The following is a 22,537-nucleotide window of genomic DNA, read 5'->3' on the forward strand; positions in this document are numbered from 1 at the left end:
TGAAATGATATAAAATAATACGGAAAATTAAAATTTTGTGCAAAATTTTTTTCGACAATGAAATAAAAAGGAACTGACTATACTTAAAAAAACGAAGTGTCGAATAAAAGATCCTAAAAGAAAATTTTAAACATAAAAATATAAGAAGAATTTCAAAGAAGGCAAAATTTTTAAAATTAAATATCGTAGAACAAAGCTTTAAACATACCATAAAAAATATCGAAAGAAGCGTAAAAAAAAAAGAGAAAAATTCCAAGAAATAATATTCCCTCGCGAAATACCTGTTGATATCCTTCAACTGCAACTAATCGCATCGTAACAACCATCGAGAATCCTTCGAGCAACATGATCGAAGAGTTTGTGAGCAGAAGTTGGAAATGGAGGAAGCTGAAATGGTCCACGATGGATCCATGATCGTTGAACACCCTCGTGGGTGCAAGCATTGTGCAAACGTCGACTGAAACGAGAGGAAGAGTGGATGGAAGCCGCAGTGTAAACAGCAGGCTGTCTCTTTTTCATCCCCTCGTTCCTCTCATAACTGGCGACCTGGTAAGTCTTAAGAGGGAACATTTTAATATTGGGCCCAGTTTAATGAATTTCGCAGTTGTAACTAGCCAGGTTGTACTGGATAATCGGTCTTAATATTGTTTGAATATTTTATCACTGCTTTGAGCTACTTTCTTCCAAGATGTTGGTCGTTTTATCGTCGAGTAAGAATTAATTAATTAATTCGAAAGATGGGATGGGGATGGAAGGGGATGAAGAAGATGTAACGAGAAAAATTATTTAAAGAATTATTAAATTTTTGATGCTTTGTAATAAAAATTTGTAATCGACATTTTTCATTGTGGAAATTATTAATTCAGAAGAAGTTTGGAATTTTGGTAAATTTAAATAAAAGAAATTATTATGAGATTGTCTTGTTTTTGAGAATTTATTAGATTTTTAACTCTTTGAGAAGTGAAACAAAAGAAATGGCGTTGTTTCGAAATTGATTTTGAACTCTTGCATAGTTCAAAATCATATTGAAAAGTATTGAGAATATAGATCACCATTTTTCAAAGAATTTATCAATTATTATCGACATATGGTAGCAAACTTTCCTTGAAATATTGCAATTTATCTTTTATCGCGGACCAAGTTTCATTGAAGGTTAGATGGTTGGCGGTGAACAAATCGATTTGAAAGATTCACGAGTTAAGGATATCGTAACTTTTAGTGGCTATAAGAGAAAATAATCCTGGTAAGAGGAATCCTGTGTGAAAAGAATATCAAGGCCGATCTCGTTTCACAAATACAATGATGAAAAGCATTGAAATATGTCTAAAGAATTCCATTTTTTTGGAGGAGAGAGGAAAGATGAATTCGATCATATTAGAACTCGTTTGAAGATCTAAAAGTCAAGAGAAGTTATCGAAGATATCAATAACAATAGCGCTATGTTTTTTTTATACACGAAGAAATTTACGAAAATTTAATCAATTTATTCTTATCTTAAAAAAAAAAAACAATTTGAAATCAAATATAAACTATTCAAAATCCATATATGAACTTGTATAAAAATGTATATATACTTCGATACTTCTTTTGTTCAACAACTTCAATTAAACTTTCACTAAAGTCATCATCGTTCTTCACAGCATCTTATTCTTCCATATCAAATCTTCTCATCTCCTTTCTTCCAATTTCTTACATCTTAAATTATCATTTACCATCTTTATCATAATTTTAAAAAGAAATCAAAAAACGAGGACTCGTTTAAAATAAAGATAAAAAAAAAAAAAATAAAGATATTTTAAGAAAAGGATAATCACACCACATTTCTTTTTCGCCGACGTTATTATACCGACCACTATTCACGAGACCTTTGACAGCGTCACGTAGCTAACGAGATATCGATAAGCAAATTAGTCTCGTATGCATCGCCTTAAGCAATCGAGTAAATAAACAGGGTCTCGGTTAATACTCATAATTCAATTTCCATCATCCGGTATATAAACGAAACCAGCACTCGACGCCATCGTTTGCCTGCAGACTTGGATAATTCTTCGTCACAAAGAGATTCCAATGCGAGAAAATTTCCGTGTTCCTTATTAGTGAGTGTGTGGTGGAAAATAATAATAGAATCGAATAAAATTTGAAATTTATCCAAATTTAATATTAATATAGGAATAACAGGGATATAATCGATAAAGGTAGATCGAAGTGGAATCGTTAGAAAGTGAACGAGTACGAGATTATTGTATATTGTTTTTAGAGAATTGTGGCGAATGGTTGGTTTGAATATTTCGTATTTTAAATGGACGAATTTATAGTGAGCTTTGGTTGATATACTTGAGTATAGTGGAGATGAAAATTAATCAATGAAATTGCATTCTTTTTTTATTAGTGTTAAAATTAATTTATCATGGTAAATGATTGAAATTTAGATAGCATAAAGGGATAACACTGCATGCTATTGAGTATAAAAATACGAAATTCTTTATTTTAATGAGTTTGCTTGTCCTAAGATAATCTCATAATACTTAATCGTATTTTTAATTTTTAATCTCACATTTTCGCGATGTTTCAAATAAAATTTTGCAATTACCAAACCAAAATATTTAATTACATTTTCAATTTGTCAAATATATTCTCTTAACAATTATTATTTCTTCGGTATCAAATTTAGATATACATTGCATCGATAATTCTTACGAATATTTTCTATAATTTTCTTTTTTTGCAATAATCAATTTTTAATCATATCCAACAGGATCTGCCGACCTCTAAACCTCTTTAAAACCGTAGTCCACAATGGGCTGCGAAAAGACAGAGAAAGAGATAGAGGCTCCTCCAACCGAGGAAGACACCTATATGATTCACTTTCCAAAATCACTCAACATAGAAGAGAAGAAATACTTATTAGCAGTAGAGCGTGGTGATTTGGTAAATGTCAAAAGATTCATCCAATATGCCAACAAAAGCCACGTGAGTCCCTTAAAAATTTATTTCTTTATTTGAGATCTGTCGACTTCTTCATCTCCAATAATTCATTTTTGACTTGCAGGGTAAGTCAATGGACATCAATTGCGTGGACAGTTTGGGCCGTGGTGCATTGTGCTTGTCGATCGATTCAGAAAATCTAGAAATGGTAAAATTATTAGTTGTAATGGGTGTCGAGACGAAGGATGCTCTTCTTCGAGCTATCGATCAAGAATTCGTAGAAGCTGTCGAATTCCTGCTCGAGCACGAAGAATTACTAACCGCCAATTCGATGGAGAATAATTGTGAGTGATATTCTATTTTTGTAACGAATTTTTAACGTTGAAATAAGCGCATTAATATTGTAAAATGTATAGAGAAGATGAATCGTAAATTGAACCATGATTATGAATTATTCAATCACAAAATTAAAACGTTATTATATTAAATATTATTGATATGAATTTCATCAATTTGATCAAATTTTTTTTACATTCTCCATCTAGTTTTGATTTTTCAATATTTTTAAGATCGATTCTATTTTAGGTAATCTTTTAGATATATTGAATTATACCATCAATTTATAGATGAGAAAATATATTTACGATAGTATTGAAAGTTTTCTGTAAAATATTTACATAATATTTGCAGCTGAGAAAGAAGTGATCCACAGTTGGCAGAAGATCGATCCAGCCTCGGCTAGGTATCCACCGGAAATTACGCCATTGATTTTAGCGGCACAACGAAACAACTACGAGATTTTGAAATTATTACTAGATCGTGGCGCCACTCTTCCTATGCCACACGATATTAGATGTGGATGTGCCGATTGTCTACGATCAACCATAGGTAACAAATAAGAATAAACTATCTATTTTACTTTACGTTTCTAAATATCTTTTATTTTCCTCTGATCGAGGAAATTTATTTATTTCAAGAATAATTGTTTAAAATGTATGAGTCTACCTAATTATTTCACTAAACGAGAGAGATAAATAAGAAGAAATTGTTTAAAATTTTTGCATTGCAATTTACATGTTGTAATCGTTGATTGTATGTTCAGGAGATCCTTTGAGAATTTCGTCCACTAGAGTTTCTGAGTACAAAGCATTGGCAAGTCCAAGTTTGATAGCTCTCAGCTCGCCAGATCCTTTGCTGACGGCTTTTCAATTGAGCTGGGAACTTCGAGAATTGACGATTGCCGAACCGGAAAGTAGAGGCGAATATTTGAAGTTGAGACGTCAAGTGGAAAGGTACTTTCCCCGTACTTTTTTATATATTTTCACATTATCACTCGTAAATATTCAATGATCTCGCCGTTTAATTCTATTTTCTTTTTACTTCGTTTTTATATAGATCAATTCCATTTAGTATTATAATAACGTAAACAAAATATCAAAATGAAAATTCTTGAATCACCAATGTATTTTAAATTTAATTTGTTAATTTATTCATCAGAAATTTATCCAATTTAAAAAAACATTTGTCATATTCTATACTATATTTTACATCTATTCTATCGGATCTGCAAAGAAGAAGAAAACAGTGATAAAATATAAATGAAACTTTCGTTTAAATTGCAACACAATTCAATACATTCTGTATACCAGAAGAAATTGTGCAACGCGAAATTTTAAAACTTTCTCATCGCATTTCAAACAAACGAATACGACCTGTACAAATATTTCATTTCCAAATGAGATCATATTGAAAACTGAATTTCTATTAATAATAACAAATAATGCGATATAATATTTTTTTTTAAATAACTTTCCTTTTCTTTTCTTTTCATGGTTCTCTTCGACATTTCCAGGCGTTGAGAAATATTCTTAAAAGCATTGGTCGATTTCGTTTCAATTAGATTCGCCGTTGATCTTCTGCAACAAGTGAGAACCACTACGGAGTTGCACACGATTCTCAACTACGATCCTGAGGACGATGCCAACTTGCCCCCGAAACAGCTGGCCAGATTAGAATTGGCCATACAATATAAGCAGAAAACTTTCGTCGCTCATTCCCACGTGCAGCAACTGTTGGCAGCGATCTGGTTAGTTCGTTAAGCAACTTCCCTCGATTTTCCATATTCGACAATGAGTATATCCGAAATTGTCACGAACTTGACTTTCTCGAACTTTGTTCCTCTTATTATGCGTCCTGAAATGAGAACCGATTCAACTTGGTAATTACGTTAAAACATAAATTGTCATACAATTATAAATAATTATATAAATAATCGTATGATATACGATTTTTTTCTATCGTGATGAATAAAATTGTATAGGTCTAGCATAAGAGATTAATTTTATTAGCTGTAGTATATTTGTTGTAGCCATCAAAATATTTTAAATCGTCGATTTAATGTAATTATAATTAGATATTCACGTAAATTCATTGTTTAAAAGGATATCGTTCGTTCGTATTTGAATAATTTTTTAATCAATAAATTATTATCAAAATACGATTTAATTTTGACAAATAAGCTCTAATAAATGAAGAAATTGTAACAAAATCGGTGAAAGAAAGATCGTAAAATCATGTTAAAAAATTACTCTAAACGATTAAAATTCTTGTAAAAAGGTTAAAATATTATTTGAGGAAGTAATATCATGCATCGACACCACTTGTTCTCTTCTTTTAAACTATCTTACGCTTACGTTTTATCAAAGGTACGATGGCCTACCTGGATTTCGACGCATGAGCACGGGAAAAAGATGTGGAATTCTCGCGAAAACAGCTTTAATGTTTCCATTCTACAGTATAATGTATTTAATAGCGCCAGAGTCGAAGACCGGACAATTAATGCGGAAACCGTTCGTTAAATTCCTTGTTCACGCCTCTTCGTATCTATTCTTCTTATGTAAGTTTTCGTTCATTTTGATAATTTCTTCAAAATGAATAATTATTGGAGCAAACGAAGATTCTTGAAAATTAATTTGAACGTTTCAGTTATTCTAATGTTGGTATCTCAACGCGCGGAAGTAGAAATAGTAAGATTATTCGGCAGCGATGAGACAATAAGAAATATGGATATTGAATTGACGAAGCAAAGAGGGGCAGCACCATCGCTTTTGGAATGTATTGTCGTTCTTTATGTTATTGGATTTATTTGGCAAGAAATGAGAGAGGTATTTTTCACACATTATAACATTATCTTTGTTATATATACAATCTGTTCTAAAAATCAATTAAAGAGGCTTCTTTTCATCGATTTTTGAAATGATTTTAAGCAATTTTTTCCTTTTGCATAGATTCTAGAGATCAAATTTCGATCGAAACTTATTTTTTTCAAGTTATAAGTAATATAAATTTATGTCAAATGAAGTGAGACAAAATGAGTTCAATTTCAATCGCTTATAATTCAATAAGAATTTTATTTATTTTAGCTTCTTGAATCGATTTTACAAAGAAATATATTAACATCCCTGTATACTATATTTTATATTTATATCTTTCAAATATTCCACTAGGAATAGAAAAATATTGTTAGGCGCATAAAAGATTGAGAATTAAAATTTTTGAAAATCTACGAAAAAAGAAAAAAAAAATTATTAGTAAAAATATCAATCTTTAGAGTCACAATCACATCAAAGAATATACTTAATTCGATTTAAATAATTCGACTGTAATTAAGAGATATCGAGAAATGTAATTCGATGTACAAATTTGAAGGCTTACATAGACGGATTAAAGGCTTATTTACGAGACATGTGGAACTTCATCGACTTCACTAGAAATTTTCTCTACATCGCGACTGCGATTCTACGATTAGTCGCGTATCTTCAACAAAAAGCTGAGATTAGAGACAATCCTTCGGCAGCTTTGATCCCAAGAGAGAACTGGAGCGACTTCGATCCTCAGTTGATCGCCGAAGGCCTGTTCGCAGCAGCCAACATCAACAGTGCTTTGAAATTGATCCATTTGTTCAGTATTAATCCTCACTTGGGACCTCTTCAGGTATTATTTTCCTGAATTTTTTATGTATTATAGAATATTTTGATAGAAGAAAAAAAAATCAATAAAAGATTAGAAAACAAAATAGAAGAAAAATTTTTCTGTTTCTTTGCGTGATATTCATTTTTCTTTTGATTTTTTTTTTTTTTTTTGGAAAATATTAAAATATTTCTTCCAGATATCTCTAGGAAGAATGGTGATAGACATTGTAAAGTTCTTCTTCATCTACACATTGGTACTTTTCGCGTTCGCTTGTGGCCTGAATCAATTGCTCTGGTACTTTGCCGAATTGGAAAGACAAAAGTGTTACGTTGATTTTGCTGATCCATCTTGGGACCCCGCGAGTGACAATTGTTTAAGATGGAGAAGGTGAATAATGATGATCGATACATAAATCAAATCTAATCTAAAATCGATTTAATTTCTCGATTTTATAGATTTGACAATCTTTATTTTATCGAATTGATTCTTTATCGAAGAATAAAGATAAAGATTTCTCGATTTTACAGATTCAGCAATCTCTTCGAGTCCTGTCAAAGTTTATTTTGGGCGAGTTTTGGCGGTATTGGCATAGAAAGTTTCGAACTCACAGGTAAATCAACTTTTTTTTGACACATTTATTTTCTCTACGCTTCGATTTTTCGATCCTGCTCGTTTCATCTTTATCAAGGGATCAAGACCTATACTCGATTCTGGGGCCTGCTGATGTTTGGTTCTTATTCCGTGATCAACGTGATCGTCCTTCTGAATCTTCTCATCGCCATGATGAGCAACAGCTATGCTGTCATTGAGGTGACTATAAAAAGATATATACGAGTATATAAAATATAAAAATATAAAAATATTAACTGTTCCGTTAAATCGAGGATATTCTTTCGAGGTATAAACCGTGATTATAAATTAAATAAAGCTTGAATACATCCACGAACGAAATCTAATCGAACTCAATCCACTTCGATTTAATTGGAATTCTAATTCCAATAAACCATAACCTCAAATTTTAACATCAATTCTTTCCCATTGAACGCAACCCAGGAACGAGCAGACAAAGAGTGGAAATTCGCGAGGACGAAGCTGTGGATGAGCTATTTCGAAGAGAGTGGCACGCTTCCACCTCCGTTCAACATTATCCCTCCCCCAAAATTGTTCTTCAGGTTGTGCGGCCTGCGAAAGATCACCAGGAAGATGAGCGATTGCAAACGAGCGCGCGATTCCAAGTAACGATCCACTTCTTCTTCTTCTTTTATTACATCCACGTCTGACGTTCACGATCCCTTAAATCTATTATCAACGCTATTTTCTATTTTACGACCGGATTATTTCGTTTTATTCATCACAGGTACGGTGCTGTGATGAGAGCACTGATATGGAGGTACATCGTTAACACTCACTCTGAACACGAGATGGCTCCAGTGACCGAGGATGATGTACACGAGCTTAAGTCGGATCTATCCTCGTGGAGATGCGAATTGTTGGAGATCTTGAGAAGGAACGGCATGGATATTGCCAGTGCCGACACGAAAGAGAAAAGTGAGCACGATTCACGGGATTAATTGTTATTAATCGTGTCAGAACCGTTCGAATTTTTTTTTCGAAAGAAATGTTATTTTTCTCCAAAAAATTTTTAAAAAATTATTTATAGGTCACTTCTAATCTCAGAATTCGCTTGGAAAATCAATTTTTTTTTTTCTTTTTTTATCTATTGTACAAGTTTTAGCCTGGAATGGAACAGCTTGAGCTTCGGTCTTTCTAGGATTAATGTAACATTCGATATTTCACACAAATATCGGTATATTTTAAAACGCATCGACATGTTTGGCTAACATCGATTTTTTTGCATTTTTATTTTAATGCGTTGTAACGTTAATGTATCTTTGTATCCGGATATTCTCGAGTCGATGTATTTTTATATTTACGCTGACGTATTTTTATATCGTATTTTTATATTAATATTTCCAATGATATTCCAATGATATAAATTAAGTTGCATAAGAATATATTTTATTGAAGAATTGAAGAAAATCAATCGAAATGAAGAATCTTAAAGAAGATGTAAAATGCGAAAATATCTTGTCGATTCAATATTTTTATATATTATTAATTACAGACGATCATAAATAAAATATTAAATTTAATCTTCATGAACGATTAGCTATTCTTGGCAAGAAGATGAAGGTCTGGGAAAGAAGGCTAATGAAGGATTTCCAAGTAGCAGTTCCGGTTTCTTTAGACGAGGATCAAGCAGAATCTTTTCAGCAATCGAACGAAGACGAGGACAACATCGCCAAATGGAAGAGGATCGCAAAATTGGCTGTGCTGCAATCGGCCAATCATCGTTGGAATCAGGTGAGAATCGTATCGAGATTTTAAAATTAAAGATCGATTATTTTTATCTGTATTCGAGAGTGACAATCGATGAAAAAAATTCTAGGTACTGGACAGCGCCGTGAAAAGTTCACAAATTGGCAAAAGCACCAGTAAATCGTCTATTCAAAATCAAATAAGCTTGAAGAAAGCTATGGAGGAGGCGCAAAAATTGAACAGTAAGAGTACATTGCCACCCGTGTCACTCGCTGTGAAACTTCCTGAAACTACTGCCTCCACGATTCTTCATGTTCTCCATGATGCTGTCGACGAAGCTGATGATAAATCTGAAACAGTGCAAGAATCTTCGAAAACGATAATTAATGTAACGACAGATACCAAGGAAAAAGTAAGAATAGAATATGTTTCTCATAGTAGAGCCAACAATATTTAATGCCACGCTGAAAATCGAAAAGGATCTTCAGATATCGATTTTTTGATATGTACATAAAAACAACGAAATCCATAACTATTATATGGCAAAATGAGAAGGTGGATAATTAAAAATTTTCTTTAGAAAAATTCATGAATTGAATTATCAAATTGATATAAATTTCGTATAGAGTTTCGTTTATTAAAAATTGTATTTTTTCGTTATTAAAAATTGAATACCTATAAGATAATTAAATGCAAGACAAGGTTTTCCTTTTTTTGTATTTCTTTTAAAAATTATGTACGTTCGTTATGTATTTGAATTTTGATTTTTTATTCTATGATGAATATCTTGATAGATTGTTACTCTTCTTTATAGTCGAAACCCGTAATGTCAATGGACTATATCGATGAGAAATCCGCTAAAATTGTACCACCAGTACCACTTCGTACACCGCAGCACCTCAAAAGGAAAACTTTGAACACTTCAACGACGTGTCAACAACCGTCTGGTAAGTAATCTTATTATTTAAAAGAAATTATTTTATTAGATAAATTCATAATAGAATCGATCAATTTTTCTTTCACGTAAAAAGAAAATTTGATTTTTTTCTTTGTCATTTGGATAATAAATGTTTTTCATGATTTCATATAAAATTAAATGAAATTAAAAATAAATTTACAATTTATGTAAATTAGAAAAGAAAGAAATAAATATTTAGATAAAAAATTTTATAAAAATTCCATTTAAATATTTTTATTAAATTCTGAAATTAAAATTTATATATGCTCAATTAATTCAATAATTTTTCAAAGAAAGTGAATTTTCTTTTTTAATTTTATATTAATTTCAGAAATGTTATCTTCTCATTCCACGAATACTTTCAAGTACACATCTAGTTCTCCAATAAAGAAATTTGGCAATGGTACAGAATCAACGTTGTCTACTCATATGGATGAAATTCCTAAAACATTAAAATCACGATTAAAACCTACATTAAGTCCTAAAAAAAATCTAAACATGCCGGAGGATAAGGAAAAATTGGTAAATGTTATGCCTAGATCCCCACGAGGGCCAAGTAAATCACCTCGAAAAGGAGGTTGGCTGTAAGATATTGAATAAAAATAAATAAAGTATATAATTTATGAGATTTGGTTTAAAAATCTGTGTTCTTAAATACATGTATATATTTTGATAAAATTATCGTCTTAGGGATATATTATAAAATAAAAAAAATTTTAATATCTATATTTTTTTTAAAGATTAAGATACGTTATTGTTTTGAAAGAGAAATGATGAAATTGTGTTCAATTAAGTCGGTATCTTATTTGTGATTACGTACAAAGAATAAATATATAAGATAGACAAGAAGAGCAAATAGTGGGAAAAGGATAGAGATAGGATAAAAATTAAGGAATCAGCGCCATCTTCAGAGTGCCGTAGATTAAACACAAATTTAGACAAAGAAAGCATATAAAAAGAGATAGAGATAGAATAAGAATTGATCATCAGAGCCATCTTTTGAGTGATAAAGATATCTCTTCAAAACAAGGTAAAGTAGAATAAGAATTGAAAACTAACGCCATCTTTAGAAGGATGTTTTTGGCACTCAAGAGATGGCGCTAGGTTTCAATTCTTACTCTACTTTATCTTGTTTTGAAGAGATATCTTTATCAACACCAAGATAAAGACAACGAATAATAGAAAAGGATAGAGATAGGATAAAAATTAGGGAATCAGCGCCATCTTCAGAGTGCCGTAGATTAAACACAAATTTAGACAAAGAAAACAAGTAAAAAAGATAGAGATAGAACAAGAATTGATCATCAGAGCCATCTTTTGAGTGATAAAGATATCTCTTCAAAACAAGGTAAAGTAGAGTAAGAATTGAAACCTAGCGCCATCTTTTGAGTGCCAAAAACATCCTTCTAAAGATGGCGTTAGTTTTCAATTCTTATTCTACTTTACCTTATTTTGAAGAGATATCTTTATCACTCAAAAGATGGCTCTCATGGTCAATTCTTATTCTATCTCTATCTCTTTTTACTTGTTTTCTTTGTCTAAATTTGTGTTTAATCTACGGCACTCTGAAGATGGCGCTGATTCCCTAATTTTTATCCTATCTCTATCCTTTTCTATTATTCGTTGTCTTTGTCTATACTTTGTCTTGGCGCTGATTCCCTAATTTTTATCCTATCTAAAATATATAAAAATATATGTAAAATATATTACGACATATATATGTATTATAATATATGATATGTATGTGTTATAATATATAATATGTTTATGATAGTAATATACATCCGTGTATTAAAAATTACACGGAATTAAATTCATTTTCAGTGAGATTCCTTTCATTTATGTATGGATACATATAAAGTAAAGATACAAGCATATAGTTAAAGTATCATGTATATATATATATATATATATTTTTTTTTTTTTTTGCTCAAATACAATCAATGACATTCAATGATGCTAAAAAAAATAAAACGGAAACAACATATGTAAATTAATGCACTGATCGTATAAAATATATTTCAACATCCTGGCATTTGAAAAAACTTTGTATATGGAATTGAAGGCAAATGACATCATGTCATTCTGATACTATTACGCATTCTTTTTTTTAAACAAATTTGATTAGTTACACGTTTATTCCTCTCTGGAAATAATATGAATACTGAAAATATCATGGTTCAAAAAACTATTCTAAGCAGCTTGAACCACTTTACTCTGTGGACCTTTTTGCGTAGAACTAATTTTATCGCCTAATGACAATGCCATGCCTTGACTTTTCGCCCTGATACGAATATGACCAACTACAGGAGCATCAGGTTTATTCAATGGTTTTTCGATGGACATATTCGCCAATGCATCCTCACCAAATATCGATTTTGCATACATATTTGCAGCCATGAAACCACATTGCCCGGAAAGCGCCTGAAAAAAAATTTGATTTTATCCAATAATTTATTTAACACTGAAATCATTTTTTTAGGAAAAATCAATTTAAAGTACAATACCTTTTCTGGAGTTAGACAACGCATATTTGTAGATTTTAATAAATGAGCGAGATATTCTCTCAAGTCTGATAATGTTGTATTTACAGACACTTTATTTTCCCATTCAAATTCTGCCCACATTTGTCTGAATTCTAGATCAGTGCACGTTGCTGGTACTATGTAATCCATAATATCGATATGTATATCGTTTAAAACTACTACACTTCTATCAGATCCCGCACCAGATACATCATATACTAAAAATTAATTCATAAAATTTTTATTTTATTTAAAGATATGTCATTAAATAATTACCTATGTTCCCAAATATTATGCCATTTTCTGTGGATGCTACTTTTACGTTTGCCTTAATGCTTGCAAAATCTCGAGGAGCAAGTACAATAGGCTGTGGTCTTTCTACGAGTTTTAAATCACCCATTGTTGCAAGCTCTAAAGTACAATTTTGCAAAGTATCTTCGGTTTGATTAACAATTAGTACATCAAGTACAATATCGTATTGGTTGACATGAACAAGAGCTTCTGCATAAACAGGATCTGAGAAACCAGTTAATTGAGTAACTTTGCTCAAAGCACTGGGAGCTGGTGCATCTCCACTAGCACCGGGTCTTCCAGCGACAGCAGCACTTAAACTTTGCTCGAATACATCACCAGCTCCACCCGTTAGGTCTGAACCACGGCTTAATTGTAAGAATTGTATAGGATCGTCTACTTGAACGACACTACCTGGCTTCTCTTTTGCCTATAAATAAAAAATTAGAAATTAATAGTCCATAAACATTATAAAGAATTGATTTGATTTAAAGGACAACCTTTTGGTTTTGTGAATCTTCTTCAGCTTTTGCTGCCAACATTCTACCAAGAGCATCACGGCAACCTTCTGTGAAAACTTTCTGTACAAGAGGTGTTGGACAAGCCAAGGATCTTAAACATAACGATAAACGTTCTGCATCATCGTGTGTAATTGCTTTAGTAGGAAGGCCCGAACGACCCAACTGCATCACACTAGACATTATTAACATTGCTTCAGCTTGCATATGATTGCTCTTCTGTAGATCAGTTTCGAGACTTTTATACCGAAGCGCCAACTTGGCTAAAGTTGTTGCTAAAGAGGCACCTATGAAGAAATCACCTTCCATCATATATTGAACCAGTGCAGGACGTTTCTCTTCTTTTTTACCTATAAATTACATTTAAAAAAAATATAATATAAAGTATCTTTAATAAAATGAAATTTATAATCAAATAATGTCAATAAAAAATAAAAGATATTTACGTGCAGATGTTGCACTGAATGCACTTTGAGTAGCATATGTACCGTCTGATGTGACTAATTGTGCTGGTGTAATTTGAGCATTTCCATCATCTAATTTCTCACCAGCTTGACGTTTATTCTCCGCTTCTAATAATGGTAATTCTCCCAATGCAGCTCGAATGCGACTCATTACAGCTTCGATATCTTCCTTTGTAGTTGCGTATTCACCGAGAATCCACAATGCTGCTCTGTGTACCCTTACCGATCTTATATGTGGAAATACCTATAAAATTAGATCAATTATTTTAGAATATGGAAATGAAGATTAATTTGTTAATTTTAATTTTTTTGATATGTACTTCAAGAAGTTTTTCAACAATAAGTGGTCTCAGATTTTCAAACCGCTGAATAGCTTCACGAACAAACACTAGAACATCAGTAGCTGCAGCTTCGTTATTTTCTGACAAGAAATCTGTTAATACTGGAATTACTGTAGCTGCTACATCTGAGAACTTGATAGAACAAGCATGTAGCGTTCGAACAAGAAGTTGTCGATATCGGCCAGCATCTTCATGTTCTCCACCAGCCGTTCTAAGCACTTCTTTTTTCAGTAACTGAACCATTTCATCGATAGTACGAGTCGTTACTAAATCCATCGCTAGAGCTAATGTTTTTGTTCTAACTTCCAATGCTGGAGAGCCTAAAATAAGGATCAAAATCTTAAGTGATATTTTATATTATTATATTATATTATTATTTTTGTTATTTTTAAAAATCTACCTAGAACTCTAAGTACATCCATTACTAGATCTTGGAGGACTCTTTCATAAACAGGACTATCTTTCATTGCAATTAAGCGATCCAAAACAATCAATTTAACATTATTATCACTTTCTTTAACAACTAGTTCGATGTAGCAAGAAGCTGCAGCCTTAATCGCTGTAGGAGCATTGGAAAGTGTAACCAAAGTACCAGCTGCTTCATAGCGTACTGCAGCACTTGGCGAGTTTAACAAACTATAAATGCATCTGATAAAACGGGCTCTTTCGGATGGATTTGCAAGGCAAACCTATAAAAGTACAAGTTTATTAATATTTAAAATAAAAAAAAAATAATAAACAACTTTTATAAAAAAAATATTTACTTTGTAAATTAATTCAACAATAACCAATTGCAATATATCACCAAAATTGGGTACTTGATCCAAACAAGCTGCTAAATAAGCCAATGCTCTGCTCTGATCAGCATGTAATAGCATTAAAAATGCATTTCTCCTGCAAGACATATCTTGTTCTCCTTCCAAATATTTTGCAATTAATTCTGGAGCATCTGGTATAAGAAATTCAAAATTTCTATAAATTGTAAAAATAGCTAAAACTGCATTTCGTCTAACATAAGAATGTCTGTGCTCCAAGCATGCAATTATGGCAGGCATTAAAGGTTCCAAAAGTTCTGGTTCTTTTAGTTTACACAAAAATCTGGAATATATAAATATATTTTTAAATATCAAAATTTTCAACATTAGAATAAAATATCCATTATATTAATACCTTAAAGTAGAACCTCTAACAAATTCATTTGGATGTTGTAAATCTTTTCTATAAGCGTCACAAACTAAAATCATTTCCTGAAGTAATTTGCCATCAGGAGAAGTTTTAGGAACAATCTCCCAGAATATCAAAAGTAATTTCTTTATAGTGTGATCTTGCAATGGTAGTACAAATCTAATAATAGTCATTAGAAGTCCAGGTAAGCGTTCTCCGCTCAAGATTGTATGAATGGTTTTTTTAAGAGCTTCAATTTTTGTATGAACATCGCCTTTTTCAAGATCTTGTTTTAATTGCAATTCATTTAATGGCTCCGTATCGGTTGGAACATTTATCAAGGTATAACAAGGTTGTTCGGCTATAGTACTCATTTTTTCGATTGTTTCACACTTTGTTGAAAAACTTCTTTTTATCACCTGCAAATTAAAAGTCATCATTCTATACTTTCCAAATAAATGATTAAAATTCATTATGTGATATAAGTAATACGAAAAATAGAGCAAAAGTGAGGTTAGGTTATACGTTTACCTTATCATATTGGACATGAAGTAATATACTATATTGCTCGAATTTGACATACCTGAGTAGTCACAAGTGAATTGTGCAATAACAAAAGGCAACAATATATTTCAATTGATTAATTGACATTTATATAAATCCGGAAACAAGAAAAACAGCATACGTGTCAAACCCCAATATAGGGGACTACTGAAATTAGGAATAGATAGCGCTACGATCCACTTCTTCCAAGTAAAATACGCATTTTTGAATTTATGATATTCTTTTTCTTTAAAATATTATTTATACATTATTTCTTTATAAATATAAGTTTTTTTATAGTTTTTTCTTTTTATATTCTATCATACTTCGATTTTAAAAGAATCAACATTTACATTTTAATATAAATTACAGAAAGGATCTTTGTTAACATTAAATTTTGCATTCTTGTAAAAGAATGTTCAAAAAATTATTTATATATAATTCTCTAATTATATATTTTAAATTAATCGAGCAAAGTTAAATTAATTTTTATTAATTCTTTAATTTTTCTCCAAAGACTCATAACAAGCTTCAAACTTAAATTATATAATGGAAAACAACTAATAATTATCGTTTATTTGAAGAGCACGTATTCATATACGTTAGATTCGCATAAAGATTTATAAATAATTTATAATTTAAATATATATTTCGTAAATTATTTCAAAATTTCAAAAAAAAAAACAAATAAACAAAACAGATATTTACCAAATAAAAGCCGTAACTTAATGGCGCAATATATTGTTACTAAATATTATTAATTTATTTCCTTCAGAGATAAATCATCCCGATTAGAGAACCGCCTCAAGTGGAGTACTACTGACCTAGAAAACAAACTGAACTAAATAGATTGCAACTGCGTTCGAAGAAGCGATTAATTCATTCGCAAATTTCACCACCAATAAATTACTTATGATAAAAATATATTAAAGTGATTTAACTGATTAAGAAAAAATAAAACAATAATTTTGACAATTTAAGTTTATCAGAGGAATAAGAATCGTGTTGTTTCATAATTTTAAAATAATTTTAATATAGATAGAACAAATTAAAGAAATTGCATAATTGCACTATCAGTTATGAATATATTAATATATTTCGAAGCAATTGGCTTTTTAAATAATCGCGAATTTTTTTATCAATACACAGAATGATTTTTTTAAATTACTGATAAACTTTTGTCGGTCAGATTTCTATGATTGACAGGCGTATTTTTCTCTTTGGACAGTAAACAGCAATGTGAAATTAATTATTGAACATATCTTATAAGTAACTTCATCTTACATTCGATGTTGTACAAATTTTTATCCTTTTTATCTCATTTTTTAACTCATTGATGAAAACATTATTATAAATTTAAAAAAGATACATTTTTACTTTCTATTTCTTTCTTACGATAGATTTCAAGGTAATCAATAATATCGATCTTACATTTGTATACATGTAAAACCTCTGTTTTCCATTTTTATCGAGTAATATATTTGATCATTTCGCCTCAATACTCTTTCATGAATGCCAAAGGATATCTACAAAATCTCTTTCTATCTATCTATCTAAAGTAAAAATTGAGAAAAAAAAATTTGCTACATAATAGTCTCTCATCTATCTAACTGTACCTTACACTATCTCAATGTAACCTATTCTTGACATACTCTTGTACGTAATAAATTTATGCCAGAAACATAAATATCTCTATATTCTCTCTTCGAGTAACTTGAAATCACTACAGCGATAAAACACATCTTACTTACTGAAAATTAAAAACAAGATACCAACATCTGAAACATCTTGATCTCCTACTATAATTCACAAAGTTTCAAAGTACCATGTACGTGACGAGAGATGAACGATATTCGAAACGGCATTCCTCGAATCATCCGCGCGTCTTTTCTCCATCCAACATTTCTCTCCAATCGCATCGATCACGATCGTACTGTCGACTAGTGACATGGACCACCACCTCGAATCGTATCTCCATTCTAAACCGGTTAACTGGCAAAAACCGATCGTTCTCGTTCAAACAACCGGCGAAGAATCTCCTATTCTTAAGTAATTTTTCGAGAATTCCATCTGAGAAACATCTCCAGTCTCTATGCTCTATGGCGTCAGACAAAATTAGCGGCTAGATAGAGCGAGCGCCGGCTAATTGCAAGCGTCTCGACGTCGCCGATTCTCAATTGCCTCCCATCTCTGTCTTGCCTACTTTTTTCGATTAACTCCTATTGCACCGGCCGTTGCACGCACAAAGAGGGTCAGACACGCGTTTAACTCGCACCGGCTATCTCTCACCCGTGAACGCCACCGTCCCCCTCCATCCTTTCTCTCTCTCTCTCTCTTTCTCTCTTTTTCTTTCCCTCGCTCTATCTCTGTCCCTCTTTGGTGGAAGAGTAGTTTCACAGAGTTTGAAACGATCGCCTGGAATATCGTCGTTATTGGCACGAAGAGTTTCGCGTTTGCACGCTTGCGTCGGCTTCCCTTTGTTGCCTCGATCGTTCGAATAATTTTCTTTCGTGCTCGTCGAGTTATGGTCTCGTTTCGTAAGATCGATTTTATGCCGGTAATTCAATGGCCGTTTCATGATCACCGAATGGGTATATTTAAAGTTTTTATGGTTTCGGGGGGATGGTTTCTTTTTGGCGTTTGGAAAGTTACTATTACGATTGTAATTAACTCGGCAATTGCGTACTCGGATCTTTCAGATTTGGCATGGTTTCGTATAGTGTAAGAAATTCTGAGAGAAATTTATTGGTGTCTACTTTTGGCCGTCTACTTTTAGATCGTATAATTAGATGTTCGAAACGAAGGTTGTACGAAATGTATTTCATATTTTTAACTATTTTGTCACGAATACGAGATTCTGCCTATTCCTTTGGCTTGTACTCTTAAGATGGATTTTCATGATTTGAAAAGGATGATTCCTGATATTGGAAAAATTCGTGCAGCACTCTTTTTAATTGATTATATCAATAAATGGATAAAATTTATTTATTAGATTGCAATTTGAAATTTTACATCAATAAAATGACAATTTTATCCTGCTGGTTTTCAATGACGTGATCATTCCGTGACTTCTTTGCATTCTTTTCAGCGATAACTTGCTATATTAAGTCGGCAATTAACATATTTAGATATTCATTCTTCAAAAATTCATCCACTTGCACCATAACTTCGTAATTTTTACATATATCAAATCGTTAATTAATCTATTTCTAATATTGGTATCTACGATTTTATTTTATTCATCCCCAACTCGAAATTTCCAATTTAATTAAATCTTCATCCAAAACGCAAATCTATTATTCTTGACCAACTTCTGAGATTCACTGAAATTCAATCTACCTCGACTTCCATCGTCCATTCGATTTTGATAAATAAAAAAAAAGGAAATAACATGAATTACATCACCATTGGATCGGATACGGATAACAATTCCATCTACACCTGTTCTCATCGTTTCCTGTGCCGTGAATTGAGGACATCGAGGAATTTGACTACCGGGTAAAACAATCACGATTGCAAGATCGGCCCTGTGACACGTTTCACCGGATAATTGCCGCGTTAAAAGTGCGAAGAAGCATGATCGCGACATGGAGTAGCCGAGGATCTCGCGTGTACGATCATTCGTCGTCGTCGTCGTTGTCGTCGTCGAATAGCGATTGCACAAGTTAGTCGTGTACGTGGTGCAGAATATGCGTGGCATGCGAGTCGCTTTATTCGTGGCGATACTGGCCACGATCGTCGAAATCTCGAGGGCCGAATCGACTCGACAGTCCCTCCAGTGCAAAAACATCGCGAGGGACGTGATTATAAATAGCTGCAAAGGACCAAGGATGAAACGATCCCCGGAGAAATCTGACACTGGTAATACGGATCAGATCATAAAGGCGACTATACCAGGTTGGATTTGATTTCTCGTTCTGTTTTTCTATTTTTTACTTTTTTTTTCATATTTCTCCGGGTATATTTGAATTTAATTTATTTATACGAATTTATTTAATTGATATAAATGTATATACGATAGAATATTCATTGATTTGGTACTTTGTATAGAGAATCTGAAATTCAATTATATACGCGTGTAATTGATGGAGAAATCGGTCTCAGATGAGGAAAAGATATGCTTCTCGTTGCGAAGGGTATAAGATGGAATTTATAAAATTGTTGAATCGAAAAAAGAAACCAAACCCGATTCCAAACAAAAATGTTTCTGCCAACCGTGATCGAAGATAACAATGTTAAATGATAAAATTGATTAAATTTTTTGCAAGCGCTAGTGCAGCTCCTCGAATCGAAAGTCAGTAAAGTAAAGAATTAATTTAACTTTCAGATGTGATCAAACCGCTGGATGAAAATCCAGTCAGAATAGAAATGTTCGAGCCTGAAGGAAACTACTACGTACAAGCTAGAATCCCTTTGCATCATTCTCACGGCTATGGACTTGTGCCTCCGAGATTCGGAGGGATAGGACAAAATTATCAATCGACCAATTTCCATCAATCAGAGTTTATCGCGCCAGGACTCGAGTTCATGGATACTCAGTATGCTGGAACGTCAGGAGGAATGTACGGTTCGTCTCTACCAATGCGACCAGGATACCTAATAAGATCCGTCGTAAGTTCTTGATAATCAAGTCACGAAAAGAGGGTTTAAATTCTGCACTTCTTCACGTTTCGACATTTATTAATCTTAATTGAAAGGATTATATGAATGAAGAATAATATTAAAATAGTATAAAATAACGAGAGTAGCAATAAAAAAATAAAAAAAGGAAAATGTAAATCGATGCGATGTAAAGTTAAAATTTATTGCGTGCGGCGTAAAGAAGATGTTATTATTAAATTATCGATTTCGTGTGTTATATATTTGAGGATCTGTTGTAATTAAGAACTGCGAGGGAAAGTATAAGCTATTTATAGTTCTGATAAAATGAATAATATTGTCAATGAAAATGAAAGTTAATGTAGCATTATAGCGGTATGAATGCAATAAAATTCTTACTATCTCCATATCCATTTGTGTTACTTATTATTTCGAAAATAATTTTCAATTAAAAAATGTTAAATAAAAAATCTCGAGAAGAATTATATTCTCGAGAAGGAAGGGTAAAATATTCTATATTCAGAATTCGAATTCATTACGAATTCATTGTTTATTATTATTAATCGCTTGTAATTTTCTATGTCAAGGATTGCATTGTAATTCAATCATTAAAATATAATTATAGGCGAGAGCGTAAAATATATATATATATATAGTATATAATAACAAATTTAAGTGCTAATTAAATTAGTTATGTTAATTGTGTGAAATTAACGAATGAATAAAAATATTTCACAGAAATCGGACGATCTTCTCGGTTTCAATTTAAGCCCAGAAGAACTGGAAGAACTTCACGATGAGATCGGTGACAGAATGCCAAGAAATTCGAAGAATCTTAACAAGAAAATTTTCCAACAGATCGCAATGAAATGCTGCCCGAATGCGAGACTGTGCTACGATAATCCACGAATAATTCCTTGTATGGGATATTAAAGACGATTTTACTGTCAATATTTTGTCATCGAAAAGAAATACAAAGGGTTACTTAAGAGTTATTATTTAAGAAAAACGATACTTAAGGAAATATACTTAAATTCTCAGATGTTTTGTTGAGAATATTTAAAGGAAATAAAATATTAGCCATGTTGTTGCGTTTGTCTAATTTTGCATAAATTACGATCTTTTTTATACGTTTTCCTTTCTTTTTTTTTTTTTTCTATCTTTCACAATATTCGTTCACCTGAATTTAGATTTAGATTCATCTTAGAGATTTTGTAAAATTCATAAATCTGTTTTATTTATTTAAATATGACACGTTCCTTGTTTCTAAAGAATAAAAGTTGAGATTTTAGATTAGATTAGATCGTTCTCTATTAAAAATCAATAAATTTTTTAAACATTTTGCGATAAATACTTTTTTAAAATTTTACGACGATGTGTGGACTATAACATTATAATAAATTCTCGCGTACAATTACGGAAAATAAGCAAATTTAGATAAAATATAACATAATTACATTTCAGATCCGGTCTCATATCAAAATGTAAATAGCATAAGAAGAGTCATCGATTTTCATTTGGTTTCAAACAGGTTTCATTTGCATTTAATATATGCACGATATATATTTAACAAGTACGAACTGCTACTGAAATACGTATGATTAATCTTTTTAAAATTACATAATCATCTTGAAATTACTGCTTAACCACTAAATGCAAAAGATAACACGCAAGATGATTTTCTCAAGATCTTTCAAATAAAAATGCATTCGTAGGATATTCAAAAATTAAATCAGATTAAAAAAAGAATCATGTTCATGAATCAACATAATGATATATGTTTTTTACATTATTTAATAACTCACGTAATAACGAATACACGATTCTCTCATAATTTTTCCTTCGACTCAACAAAATCTGGTCCGAAAAAAGGAATATATGAAAGTTCGATCGATAAGTAATCGAGACTTGCAACCCT

The 22,537-nt window shown here is 31.7% G+C and overlaps 3 protein-coding genes across 6 annotated transcripts; 2 read left to right on the top strand and 1 right to left on the bottom strand.

The window, feature by feature from the left end:
* The first annotated feature begins 2,022 nt into the window (after window positions 1-2,022).
* trpl (transient receptor potential-like) lies at window positions 2,023-10,815 on the top strand. Of its 2 annotated transcripts, none has more exons than XM_086917483.1 (18): window positions 2,023-2,096; window positions 2,756-2,970; window positions 3,050-3,269; window positions 3,616-3,813; window positions 4,028-4,217; window positions 4,826-5,011; window positions 5,631-5,821; window positions 5,911-6,089; window positions 6,634-6,918; window positions 7,094-7,284; window positions 7,425-7,507; window positions 7,586-7,707; window positions 7,951-8,132; window positions 8,255-8,445; window positions 9,068-9,261; window positions 9,347-9,628; window positions 10,031-10,163; window positions 10,506-10,815. In XM_086917483.1, exons 2-18 carry the CDS (start codon window positions 2,797-2,799, stop codon window positions 10,760-10,762), a joined length of 3,258 nt encoding a protein of 1,085 aa, XP_086773609.1. In that variant the 5' UTR covers window positions 2,023-2,096; window positions 2,756-2,796; the 3' UTR covers window positions 10,763-10,815. The 2 variants fall into 2 exon arrangements, with proteins under 2 accessions (XP_086773609.1, XP_012338941.1); XM_012483487.3 differs by having other exon boundaries at window positions 2,024-2,195.
* Window positions 10,816-12,054: 1,239 nt separating this feature from the next.
* On the bottom strand, window positions 12,055-16,193 carry betaCOP (coatomer subunit beta). Of its 2 annotated transcripts, none has more exons than XM_012483475.3 (10): window positions 16,061-16,193; window positions 15,484-15,896; window positions 15,078-15,411; window positions 14,714-15,002; window positions 14,293-14,633; window positions 13,955-14,216; window positions 13,491-13,858; window positions 12,976-13,420; window positions 12,682-12,917; window positions 12,055-12,598 (listed from the first exon to the last, which is right to left on the bottom strand). In XM_012483475.3, exons 2-10 carry the CDS (start codon window positions 15,849-15,851, stop codon window positions 12,368-12,370), a joined length of 2,874 nt encoding a protein of 957 aa, XP_012338929.1. In that variant the 5' UTR covers window positions 15,852-15,896; window positions 16,061-16,193; the 3' UTR covers window positions 12,055-12,367. The 2 variants fall into 2 exon arrangements, with proteins under 2 accessions (XP_012338929.1, XP_086773579.1); XM_086917453.1 differs by having other exon boundaries at window positions 16,009-16,162.
* Window positions 16,194-18,264: 2,071 nt separating this feature from the next.
* Window positions 18,265-21,732, top strand: LOC100868318 (uncharacterized). 2 transcript variants are annotated; one of them, XM_003691483.4, is made up of 3 exons: window positions 18,265-19,917; window positions 20,348-20,631; window positions 21,358-21,732. In XM_003691483.4, the coding sequence occupies exons 1-3, from the start codon at window positions 19,710-19,712 to the stop codon at window positions 21,550-21,552; spliced, it is 687 nt and encodes a 228-aa protein (XP_003691531.1). In that variant the 5' UTR covers window positions 18,265-19,709; the 3' UTR covers window positions 21,553-21,732. The 2 variants fall into 2 exon arrangements, with proteins under 2 accessions (XP_003691531.1, XP_086773580.1); XM_086917454.1 differs by having other exon boundaries at window positions 18,981-19,881.
* Window positions 21,733-22,537: the final 805 nt, after the last annotated feature.

Source organism: Apis florea, unplaced genomic scaffold, assembly GCF_048593485.1.
Source record: "Apis florea isolate Af1SG1 unplaced genomic scaffold, ASM4859348v1 contig_2201_pilon, whole genome shotgun sequence".
NCBI lineage: Eukaryota > Metazoa > Arthropoda > Insecta > Hymenoptera > Apidae > Apis > Apis florea.

Bases quoted from the DNA above. Each gene is read 5' to 3' on its own strand.
- LOC100868318 (XM_003691483.4), top strand. From the start codon at position 19,710: ATGCGTGGCATGCGAGTCGCTTTATTCGTGGCGATACTGGCCACGATC. The intron at 19,918-20,347 runs GTTGGATTTGAT...TTTAACTTTCAG, and splicing joins CATAAAGGCGACTATACCAG to ATGTGATCAAACCGCTGGAT. The intron at 20,632-21,357 runs GTAAGTTCTTGA...AATATTTCACAG, and splicing joins GATACCTAATAAGATCCGTC to AAATCGGACGATCTTCTCGG.
- trpl (XM_086917483.1), top strand. From the start codon at position 2,797: ATGGGCTGCGAAAAGACAGAGAAAGAGATAGAGGCTCCTCCAACCGAG. The intron at 5,012-5,630 runs GTTAGTTCGTTA...GTTTTATCAAAG, and splicing joins CAACTGTTGGCAGCGATCTG to GTACGATGGCCTACCTGGAT. The intron at 5,822-5,910 runs GTAAGTTTTCGT...TGAACGTTTCAG, and splicing joins TTCGTATCTATTCTTCTTAT to TTATTCTAATGTTGGTATCT.
- betaCOP (XM_012483475.3), bottom strand. From the start codon at position 15,851: ATGAGTACTATAGCCGAACAACCTTGTTATACCTTGATAAATGTTCCA. The intron at 15,412-15,483 runs GTATTAATATAA...TATATATTCCAG, and splicing joins GTTAGAGGTTCTACTTTAAG to ATTTTTGTGTAAACTAAAAG. The intron at 14,217-14,292 runs GTACATATCAAA...CTAATTTTATAG, and splicing joins TTGTTGAAAAACTTCTTGAA to GTATTTCCACATATAAGATC.